General features: G+C 43.1%; 1 protein-coding gene across 1 annotated transcript; it reads left to right on the forward strand.

Annotated features, from left to right (window-relative positions):
• The first annotated feature begins 518 nt into the window (after nucleotides 1–518).
• Nucleotides 519–8,972, forward strand: LOC147379184 (proline-rich protein 23C-like). Its single transcript, XM_086367761.1, has one exon. The coding sequence runs from the start codon at nucleotides 5,939–5,941 to the stop codon at nucleotides 6,815–6,817; it is 879 nt and encodes a 292-aa protein (XP_086223887.1). The 5' UTR covers nucleotides 519–5,938; the 3' UTR covers nucleotides 6,818–8,972.
• Nucleotides 8,973–12,423: the final 3,451 nt, after the last annotated feature.

Genomic DNA, 12,423 nt, shown 5'->3' on the forward strand with positions numbered 1-12,423 from the left:
ACATGTCGAAGAGATACTCTTGCTGTTGTATATGGTACCTTTTACGTTGTGAATTCATTGACTATAGGTGCCTGGGTTTACTTTGGGGTCATGTCTGGGATCTCTTCTGTTCCATTGAGCTCTATGTCTGTTACTGTGCCAGTACCATGCTGTTTGAATTTCTGTGGCTTTGCAGTTTGGTCTGAAGTCTAGGAGGGTGGTAGCTTCAACCTTGTTTTTTGTTTCTTTTTTCCCCATGTTTGCTTTGGCCATCTTGGGTCTTGTGTGGCTCCCTGTGAATTTTAGGAATATTTGTACTTGTTTGAGAAAAAGGTGTTTTGCTAGGGTCTGCCTTCAATCTTTTGATTGCTTCAGGCAGTATGGCCATTTGAACAATATTAAGTCTTCTAGTTCAAGAGCTTGTGATATCTTCGTATTTCTCTTGTCATCTTTCATTGCCTTTGTCAGTGTTTTAGTTTTCAGAATTCAGGTCTTTCTCCTATGAGTCAGTTTTATTTTGAGGTATTTAATTCTTTTTATGGGATTAGTACTGGCATTCTTATTGACTGGATTATAGATGGCTTTCTTCTTCTCCTACATTCCTTTTCCCTTAAGTGAATATCTTCTTCCTGTATAAAAAAGCTATATTTTCCTGTGTATTAATCTGTATGCTCCACATTTGTGGAATTCATTTATTAGTGCCTATTGTTTTGTGGTCAAGATGTTAGTATTTTCCTTTTTAAAGTTCTTGCCATCTGCAAATATTAATAGGTTCCCTCTTTTTTATCCAGTGTGGGTGCCTTTTATTTCTTATTTTGCCTGTCTGCTGAGACTAGTTTTTCCAATACTTTTTAAAACAGAGAAACTGTTCAGGGGCAGTGTTGTCATTCTACTTCAAGGCAAGAACAACAGTGTTGCTATACAAGAAATTGTTGAAACTGCCCTTTCTTATACCACATTTTCTTGTAAAGGCCTATAGTGCATTTTGGAGAATGTCTCTCCAATAAAAGACAGAATAGGTAATGTACTTTGCTGGTAACAGTATGAATTGTAATAAGGTTTTACACATTGCAAAGAAAGACCCACAATACATGGCCATTCCAGGAAGAAGACAAATTCCCTGTGTTATGTATGTTAATAGATTGAAAAGGATCTCCTCACATCAACACTGGATTAGGAGTTGGTGGGAGCTGAAGTCAGCTACAGTCTTATATATAGTGTTTATATTTTAAAAAGATATATCCAGGTATTATTTTTAGGTGAATAAAAATAAATAGGATTTTTAAATCCTAGTTATGCATTTTTTTGGAATAACCAAATGGCCCTCATTAATGTTAATGTCAAGAGCACCCTTGGTCCCAAAGTTCTGGACCTGTGCCTCAGAGTGCCAAATGAAGGAAGAAAGCATTCACTATGCTCAGATGCCCAATGCTGAGAAAACTCAGTCCTACTTCGGGGTGTCTATCTTTTTCTTGGCTTCTGTACTCAACTTTCCTCACTCTTCTCCTAACTGGACCACTGGTAGCCATCTTGTACCCTGTCTTGTACGCTACCCAGAACTGGGATTTATTTGGTAATTCTGCCTCATAGTGGTTGAAGAAGTTCATACAGATTGAATAGTTTGTTTTGATTGACACCAAGAAAGACCAATGAGTGGGCCTGAAAATCCACTCTGCCAGTCATTGAGCATCGTAGAGTAAAGAAAAATAAGGTAAAAAGAGACAACTGATCTGGTACCCAGCAAGTCATTTATGAATTATATAGATGTTCTGTCATGAAAACACCTAGAAAAATAATTTCTTTTTTATTAAAAAAAATCTTCTCCCAGTCTCTGGGTTATCTTTTCACTTTCTTGGTGGCATCATTTGCAGGACAACTTTTTAAACTGTTTTTCATTTTATTTTTGGTTGCACTGGGGTTTCACTGCTTTGTGGGGACTTTTCACTAGTTGTGGGAATGGGGGCCACTCTAGAGTTGTGGTGGGTGAGCTTCTCATCGTGGCTTCTCTTGTTGTGGAGCATAGGCTCTAGGTGCACAGGCTTCAGTTGTTGTAGCACTTGGGCTCAGTAGTTGCAGAATGGGGGCTCTAGGGCACAGGCTCAATAATTGTGGCATATGAGCTTAGCCGCCTTGTGGCATGAGGAATTCCCTGACCAGGGATCCAAACTGTGTCTCCTACATTGGCACTCAGATTCTTCTCCACTGTACCACCAGGGAAGTCCTGGAAAAGTTATTTTTAACATATCTGGCCCCTTTTTAGGATGATGATGAGGATACTGTTTACCATTTCATTCACTGCATGTAGGCTACATGCTGGGCACTCTTCAAGATACTGAGAACAGGGCTATGATATCACTGAGAAAAACAGATTATAAACATAATAAAGAATGAATAATTAATATTTACTAGACACTTGCCATGGAGAAGGCAATGGCACCCCACTCCAGTACTCTTGCCTGGAAAATCCCATGGATGGGGGAGCCTGGTAGGCTGCAGTCCATGGGGTCGCTGAGCGTTGGACACGACTGAATGACTTCACTTTCACTTTTCACTTTCATGCATTGGAGAAGAAAATGGCAACCCACTCCAGTATTCTTGCCTGGAGAATCCCAGGGATGGGGGAGCCTGTTGGGCTGCCATCTTGGGGTTGCACAGAGTTGGACACGACTGAAGAGACTTAGCAGCAGCAGCAGACACTTACCATGTTACCTACATTGTCTCACAACCACCCTACACAGTAGATGGCATTCTCCCCTCCTCATATGTAAGGAAGCTAAGGTTACCAAAGGTGAAATGACTTGCCTGCGATCACACAGTTATAGAGGGGCTGACCAGAAGAAGAAACTGGGAGTGTCTGTGCCAGGCCCCCAGTAACTGTCTTTGTTTCAGGACAGGACCACAGTCCCTTGTAAGCAGAGTTCAGTGTGAGGATTCACAGGGCCCCGGACAATAATAAGCCCAAGTTCTGATAATAAGCCTACTGATGTCAGGAGAGCAGTGGATAAGAGGTGGCACCAGCTGAGGCAGAAACCACTCTGCTCAGGGTCCCAATACTCGTTATGCCAAGAGCTCCAAACCGTATCTTCTGTCCTAGCAAGATTTTGGCTCCTCCATCTGTCGCTTAAAACATAGCATGTCCACACTCACTGCCCTGAATGGAGTTCCCATTGAATGTTCTCTGACCATGGGATGTTCAAGCATTGTCAAAAGAATTCTCTGGGACCAAAGCAGATGTTTCCTGCAAGTTCCCCAACATCTCCTCACATCTTCCTATCCTGCATTCTGTACAAACAACAGAGGAACAGCAGCTGCTCCCATCACCTGGGAATATAGAAGTAGGTGCCTGTGGCATCCATGTTCACCCAATGAGAACTCATGTTCCTGGTAGCCATGCCCTTAAAACTGTGTACAGCCCCTGCATGTTCCCTCAGCAAGCCTCCTGATCTATATAGGGAATTTCTTAGCCCATAGGCAAGACACTGTAATGTAACCATGAGAGTGGATGCAGGAAGGAGTATAGGGGAAACCACTGAAGGCAGGCCCAGGAAGGTTGAATTTCCTTCTTGACTTTGTCATCAACAGGCTGGGATGTCGCCTCGATTATACACTGCAGTGTTCCTGAACCCCTCAAATGCTGAATGAAAACAAGTTCTGTCATCTTAAACTCGGGCCCCAAACAGAAGCTTTGTGGAGCTGCTTAAGGAGAATTCCTATGCCCATGGCTCTCGGAAGTCTGATCAGTGGTTCTGGGATGTGGCATAGAATCTGCATTTTACACTAACTGGCTAGAGAAGGGCAGTGTCTGCCAATTCAAAGATCACTAGCTTGAATGTCCATCAAAGGAAGCCTGATTTTAACAGGATTCTGTATGAAGGAATATTATGTGGCCCTAAAAATGAGACCATATAAGCTATTTTGTAAAAAGGGACAAAGTGAGCAATCATGTGGTAAAAGGACACAAAGGGAAGTATTTTACCTTCTTCTGAAACTATATGAAAGAATTCTCTATAGTAGTAGTAGTAGTGTTCCAAAGTAATTATTGATTTGTTTTCTTCTATTAACTCTGGATAAGTTGTGGATCCACACCTTCCCTTGGCCACCAGGATCTGTAGCATAGGTGCGCCTTTAAAGTGACACCCAGATTAAAGGCGCTGCTGCCTGCATCACCTGGAGGGGAGCCTGATGGGTCAAAGGATCCTCTGCTACTTCCGGGATCCTGGCCAATTGGTTCTTCCTTTGGCATGACAATTGAGCTGCAACAGATACACCTCTGAGTGTCAGTTCAGTTCAGTCGCTCAGTCGTGTCCGACTCTTTGAGACCCCATGAATTGCAGCACACCCGGCCTCCCTGTCCATCACCAACTCCCGGAGTTCACTCAAACTCATGTCCATGGAGTCGGTGATGCCATCCAGCCATCTCATCCTTTGTCATCCCCTTCTCCTCCTGCCCCCAATCCCTCCCAGCATCAGAGTCTTTTCCAATGAGTCAACTCTTCACATGAGGTGTACAAAGTACTGGAGTTTCAGCTTTAGTATCATTCCTTCCAAAGAATACCCAGGACTGATCTCCTTTAGAATGGACTGGTTGCATCTCCTTGCAGTCCAAGGGACTCTCAAGAGTCTTCTCCAATACCACAGTTCAAAAGCATCAATTCTTCGGTGCTCAGCTTTCTTCACAGTCCAACTCTCACATCCATACACGACCACTGGAAAAACCATAGCCTTGACTACACGGACCTTTGTTGGCAAAGTAATGTCTCTGCTTTTGAATATGCTATCTAGGTTGGTCATAACTTTCCTTCCAAGGAGTAAGCGTCTTTTCATTTCATGGCCGCAATCACCATCTGCCGTGATTTTGGAGCCCAAAAAATAAAGTCTGACACTGTTTCCACTGTTTCCCCATCTATTTCCCCTGAAGTGATGGGGTGCCATGATCTTTGTTTTCTGAATGTTGAGCTTTAAGCCAACTTTTTCACTCTCCTCTTTCACTTTCATCAAGAGGCTTTTTAGTTCGGTGTGTAGTGTAGGTCAAATTCAATACAATAAACTCTTGGATAAGTGATGGAAGTATAACAATGACCATCTTGCTAAACTGATATATACATGAGTTGATCGTGCAGCACTTGCTAATAAGACACTCAATTCTAACATCGCTTTCCCTTTCAATACCGCTGCAAGGATCTGGCAGTCATTGAGAACACAGGCGTAGACTTAAGGATGTCATCCAAAACCTTACCTCACTATCGGACCAAAAGAAGATAAGAGGTCACTACCAGGGCGACGTCTCAGGGGATGAAGGAACTACATTTCAGGGTCCTGGTGCAGCGTTCCAATGGTGAGACTTCAAATGTAATCGGTTTTCCGGTTAAGGTTTTCCTCATCTGAGGTCAACAAGAGGAAAGCCAAAGACTTCACCCAGGAGTGGCACGATTGCTCCGCCCCCTTCAGGCCTATAAAAGCATCTACACTGAACTACCCACCAGGGTCAGGACTCTAGGGCTTCCCAGACTACTCCATTTCTGTAGGCGGAGCCTAGGAAGGGGCGGGGCTTAGCGTGAGGTTGCTTAGCGTGAGGTTGCTTAGCGTGAGGTTGCTTAGCGTGAGGTTGCTTAGCGTGAGGTTGCTTAGCGTGAGGTTGCTTAGCGTGAGGTTGCTTAGCGTGAAGCTGCTTTGCGACTCTGGTTCCGCCCGCTTCACTCACGGCACCCTTGGCCCACTCCTGTGCAAACCCGTCCACGTGAGGAGCTGAAGCTTCAGACTCGCAGGACTGAACTCAGCAGCTTCCCTAGAAGCCACGACTGAGTGACTCCCCAGAGGCAACCCCAGAGTTCCGAAGACTCGTCCTGCGTTCCTGCGCCCCACCGCCCCTCGTCGGCCTCACCTGTCAAGCCGACCTGTCACTGCCTGCACAAGCCCTCTGTCGCCTTCTGCCAGGTCCCAGGCCCGCGGCGACATTCACATGATGGGCTGCCGACCGCGCAGCCCCACCGCCTACCCTGAGGACACGTGGGAACCGCAGGACGGAGGACCCGGCCCTGCCAAGCGCCGCCGAACCGAGGAGCCCGCGCTCCCCAAGTCCGAGCCTGAGGCGGCGCCCAGCCTGGATAACTTGACCTGGTTCCCGACAGCGGGCACCCTCATCTTCATGGCTGTCCTGCCGGCGGGATGTGCTCTGCACGTGCTCCTGGACGACGTCGAACTGCTGCTGGAGCCCGAGCCAACGTCTGTGTGGCAAGTGTGTTTCAGAGGTCGCATCCTCATGCTGGTCCCCGAGGCCCTCCTGGGCTCGGGTGTGGAAGGGCCGTGGGGGCAGGGCCTAGAACCGGGCGCTGTCCTGAGCGCTCCCGGGGAGTACGTGGCCCTGGAGCCGGGACTCTCCTGTGCCGCTGTCCCAGAGATCGCCTGCCAGGGAGAGGCCAGCAGGGAGGACGCGAATGCTGACGCTGACTTCCTGCTGGGCGGGATGGATGCTGCCTCAGTCCCAGTCGCTGGGCTCCGCTCTTCTGCTGGAAGTTTGACTCACTTTGACCTGTTCGACCTAGTCTCAGAGCTCTCCCCTCGGGCCTCCAATCCTAGTCCAGAGAGAGGCTCTCCTCAGCACGACGACAACCTGGACTTGCACCTTCCGGAGCCCTTTCCTGACTCACCACTCCAACCTCTACCTCCTTCTCCGAGTCCAGGTCCCCAGGCGCGCCCCTGTCGCCCTCTTGGTCCTCCTTGCAAGGCCCGGAGATGCCTGTTCCCTGAATCCACTGCCTCCCACAATTCCTGGACACCTGAGCCGGCACCAGGACAGAATCTTCCGATGTTGATTGTGTATATATTGAACACACTGTAAGAATCACATGAACAGATCCTTTTTGGATACAGGCTGCAGATTTTTCTTAAAAAATTTTTTTAAATTTATTTTTTAATTGGTGGAAAATTGCTTTATAATTTTGTGTTGGTTTCTGCTATACAACAATGTGAATCAGTTACAATTTATATATATTTATAAACATGCCTTCCTACCTGAGCCTCCCTTTTCTCCCCTCATCCACCCCTCTAGTTCACCAGGCTGTGCTCACTGTGTTATTTAGCAACTTCCCACTATTTATCTATTTTATACATGATAGCATATATGTGTCAATGCTACCTTCTCAATTCGTCCCACCCTCACCTTTCCCCACTGTGATCACAAGTCCATTCTTTAGGTTAATCATTGCCATTTTTCTAGATTCCATATATATGTGTTAGTATAGGATACTTGTTTTTCCCTTTCTGACTTACTTCACTTTGTGTAAGGGGCTCTAGGTTCATCCACCTCAGTGCAATTGACTCAAATCTATTACTTTTTTACGGCTGAGTCATATTCCATTGTATAATATACCACGTCTTTATCCATGCATCTGTTGATGGACCTAGATGGGTTGTTTCCATGTCCTGGCTATTGTAAATTTTGCTGCAGTGAACACTGGGGTACAGTGACTTTTAGAATTGTGGTCTTCTCAGTGTATATGCCCAGTAGTGGGATAGTTGGGTCATGTGGTAGATTTATTCCTAGTTTTTTAAGGAATATACACAGTGTTTTCCATAGTGGCTGTATCAGTTTACATTCCCACCAAAGTACAGGAGGGTTCTATGTAGTGGGAATAAAAACAAAAATAAATACTAGGGACCTAATAAGACATAAAAGCTTTTGCACAGCAAAGGAAACTATAAACAAGATGAGAAGATAACCCTCAGAATGGGATAAAATAATTGCCAATGAAGCATAGAAAAAGGATTAATCTCCAAAATATATAAGCAGTTCATACAGCTCAGTATCAGAAAAAACAAACAACCCCAATCCAAAATGGGCAGAAGACCTACAGAGACATTTTTCCAAAGAAGACATACAAATGGCCAATAAACACATGAAAAGATGCTTCATATTACTCATTATTAGAGAAATGCAGATAAAAACTACAACAAAATACCACCTCACACCAGTCAGAGTGGCCATCATAAAAAAATCTACAAAGAATAAATGCTGCAGAGAATGTGCACTGTCTAATTTTGACCAGTGGTTGCCTAAACACCTGAAAGGAGCTCACTGGGCAAAAAAAAAGGCATCTTCAAATGTAGCCTTGTTTCAGGCAGCCTTACTGTTGCTTAGGTTTTCTCTAGGGTGGACACTCAAGCAGTTCTATCCCCCAGCTTTCTTCAAAGCTAAACCACAGCACTTTTCTAGTAAATATTAAAAGCCATCTTTCTCAAGCATCCTACCATCGCCCCTTTCACTTCTTTTCCTGTCAATAGAGTAGTTTATAAATTTCTTTTGTTTACAGGTTTTGGTCCTAGTGTCCATCTAAATTAATAATGTGACAACCCTCTACCCTGTTTTACCTTTTCTGGATGGCCTGTGTGGGGATCTCACTACTGGTTCTATGGGACAAATGTAATTGGATACAAGCCAGAATGGGGAACAATGATTCTGGGCTCTTTTTTTGAATGACTAGGTTGGCAAATTAACTCTATTGCTGTTTTTGTGGGAGTATTTTCAAAAAATGGACTCCTCTCATAGCTTAGTCGGTGAAGAATCCACCTGCAATGCAGGAGATCCTGGTTTGATTCTTGGGTCCAGAAGATCCCCTGGAGAAGGAAATGGCAACCCACTCCAGTATTCTTGCCTGGAAAATCCCATGGACAGAGGAGCCTGGCGGGCTACAGTCCATGGGGTCACAAGAGTTGGACACGACTTAGAGAGTAAATCACCATCATTTTCCAAAAGAACTTACTATTTCCATCCTTTTCTTCTTATATGTTTTTAATATAATTCTCTTATCATAGAAAATTTATAATACTAAAGATTTTTTGTTTTTATACTTTTATGAGTCAATATAGTTTGTACATTGTTACTAGCTTATAGAAATAATTTGTTCTTATATTGGTCTGATATCCAGCAATATTAATTATAGTAATCACTTCTCTGTGGATTCTCTTGCTTGACTGATAAGGATAATATCTCCAAATAATGAGAGTATTGTCTCTTTTTCTTTTACTAAGCCTTTTACATCGAATTTTTCCTTAATCTTCTTTATTGGTTATTGAAGTAATGACCATTACTTCAAATCCAGGGTGACCGATATAGTTAATAGGATTATCCCTTTCTCTTCTTTTGAAATATGGTTATATATAATTTTATATGATTTTATATTAGTTTCAGGTATACAAAAATAGTTCAATACTTTTATGGATTATATTCAGTTTAAAGTTATTACTAAATAATGAGCATGTTTTCTTATGTAATATGTCCTTGTTTCTTATCTACTTTATATAGTGTAGTGTTTAATCTCTTAACCTTATACCCTGTCTTATCCCTTCCTTCTCTTTCCCACTGTTAGCCACTTCTTTGTTCTCATTATCTGTGAGTCTATTTTTGTTTTATTTTATGCATTTGTTTTATTTTTTAGTTTCCACATATGAATGATAACATAGAGAGTATATATCTTTCTCTGTCTGACTAATTGCATTAAGCAGAATACACTGTGGGTCCATGCACATTGTTGAAAATGGCAGAACTTCACTCTCTTTATGACTGAGTAATATTCTTCACATCTTTTTTTTTCCCTTTTAAACCTATACATTTATTGATTTGTCTGCATTGGGTCTTAGTTGCAGCACATGACACCTTCATTGTGTTGTGTGGGATCTTTCCTTGCAGCGCGTGGACTCTCCAGCTGTGGCGCCCAGGCTCAGTAGTTGTGGTGGGCCGTCTCTGGAGCACATGGACTCAGTAGTTGTGGGTCAGGGGCTTAGTTGCACCACAACATGTGGGATCTTAGTGCCCTAATCAGAGATCAAACCCATATACCTTGTACTGCAAGGCAGATTCTTAACCACTAGACCACCAGGTAAGTCCCCTGTACTGTGTGTGTTTAGTCGCTCAGTCATGTCCAACTCTTTGCTACCCCATGGACTGTAGCCCATCAGGCTGTCCCCTCATCTTCTGTATTCATTCATCTATAATAGTGAGATCACAGATTTATTGAGCCCTGAAACATCAGATGGAGACAACTGGATAGATAGATATGAATAACGAACCCCCAGATCTTTTTTAATCCTCTTGGCCCACAGAAGTGGCCCACCACTCTCTATGAAAACTTACACATCTACCTTGCTCTAAGATGATGCAGAAGCCTCTGCCTGGCAAGGCAAAGTGCACCAACTTCAAGATTTACCCCATCTTCTCTCTTTGCCACTAGACAATAACTGAAGTTAAGTATAATATAATACAACAGAGGATCAAAAGGTTCAGAGTAATGGGGATGATACACTGGATATACTACCTAAAGCTAAATAATGTGTCAGCTAGTGGGAGTGTGGCAGGGCCTAGAGGGACACTGTGTAACTAAGCAAAAGAAATGTACTGGGGAGGCATCAGCATCATTGAGTTCAGTGGGCCATGGTTGGCTAACAGGAGATGTCATTAAGCAGCTAGAAACTTGGTAGCCCTGGGGATCATAGGATCTGAGAGACTGAATATACAAGCTAACAATGACCAGACAACTTATGACAACAGAATTCTGACCCACAAATTTTGCAGCAAGCAGCCCAGAAACAAAACTGTAACCTCTATGGTAACTGGCCCCAGTAATCAAGAACTTGGTCAATAACCGCCAGCTTCCCTAATTTTCATCCCTCCTAACTCAGGACAATTCTAAGAAAGTCAGATATATTATACTTAAGGCTACAGAGTTCACAAAATCAAATCAATTACATAGATTCCCTCCTTCTAGTTAGCCTGCCTCTGGCTTTCCCCTGCCAACAACCTCTGTTCAAACATATCTGAAGTTCTCCTTTTTTTCCACCATAAACATCTCTCACTCCTTTACCTGCCTATCAGCTCTCAAATGCAAGTGATGGGGCTGACTCTTTTGCTATATAACAACTTCTGATTAAATAGCTTCTGCTTGTTCTCCTGAACTCTCTCATTGGTAAATACCCCAGATAAATTTCTCGACACCATATCTGACCCTTTATGAGCTAGAAATTTCACTGACATAGAAAAAATGAGAAAAAGGAAAAACAGGTAAAATAGTGGAAGCAGAACACAGTAAAGAAGTTGCCTGCAGTGCAGGAGACTTGGGTTTGATCCTTCAGTGAGGAAGATCCTCTGGAGAAGGGAATGGCGACCCACTCCTGTATTCTTGCCTGGAGAATTCCTTGGACAGAGAAGCCTGGCTGGCTACAGTCCATGGGGTCACCAAGAGTCAGACAGGACTGAGCAACTAACACTTTCACTTTCAACCTATTAAAATTTAGGTACATTCTACCAAGTCATTACCAAACTTCCCCCAATATCCCTTGACACCAAAAGGAAGAGCTCAAACATAGAGTTGAATGCCTTATATAAAAGGTCTTCCCATACATTGCCTTTGTAACATTCTCATCCACCAGGAAGTGAAGGCAAACAGACAAGGATTTTTATTTGTTCAAGATCTTAAGGTCATCAACAAAATATGTATACCTTACTAGCTGACAAAAATTAACCCAAATACAATCCTCTTATCACTTCTACCTGAAGCCACTTGCTTCAATTCTATTGAGTCTTTGCTTTGCCTTTTTTCCAATGTGCCTCTAGACCAAGACAGTCAATATGATTTTGCTTTCGCTTGGAGAGGATAATAACATACCTGGACAGTCATGCCCCTGGAGTACACTGGAGCCCACTCCTATTTTTCCCTGGTCTCATTCATGATTTAAAAGATCTAACTTTCCCTTGTGATTTAGTCCTATACACTGTATAGATAATCTACTTTGTTCAAAGAACAACGAAACCTGTTCAAAGATTTTCATTGACTTGCCCCAGGATATAGTAATAGGGAAACTGTGTTTGGGAGAGGTGGGGTATAGGGAACTGTGTGCCATTTGCTCAATTTTCAGTAACATAAAATTGTCCTAAAAATATATTACTTTTAGAAGGTAAGGAAGAAAAACCATTTGAGAAGTTAACTTCAAAAAAGAATATACATTTTTTAAAAGTTTGATATCCTCAAGATCTAAAGGAAAGAAGAACCCGCTTGATGTAAAAAATGAAGATTTTGTTAGAAGTCTGTTGGAGACAAGTTGCATACATCACTAAAGTGGTTAGCTTAGTGTTTAACTGCTTCCCTAACCTCTGAAAGAGATGGGAAGACCACCTGACAGACCACCTGACCTGCCTCTTGAGAAACCTATATGCAGGTCAGGAAGCAACAGTTAGAACTGGACATGGAACAACAGACTGGTTCCAAATAGGAAAAGGAGTACAGCAAGGCTGTATACTGTCACCCTGCTTATTTAACTTATATGAAGAGTACATCATGAGAAACGTTGGGCTGGAAGAAGCACAAGCTGGAATCAAGATTGTCAGGAGAAATATCAATAACCTCAGATATGCAGATGACACCACCCTTATGGCAGAAAGTAAAGAGGGAAAAA

The sequence above is a fragment of the Bos grunniens genome, chromosome 1 (genome assembly GCF_055505025.1).
Source record: "Bos grunniens cultivar Pamir isolate PY7600 chromosome 1, Bosgru_T2T1.0, whole genome shotgun sequence".
Lineage (NCBI taxonomy): Eukaryota > Metazoa > Chordata > Mammalia > Artiodactyla > Bovidae > Bos > Bos grunniens.

Bases quoted from the DNA above. Each gene is read 5' to 3' on its own strand.
- LOC147379184 (XM_086367761.1), top strand. From the start codon at position 5,939: ATGATGGGCTGCCGACCGCGCAGCCCCACCGCCTACCCTGAGGACACG.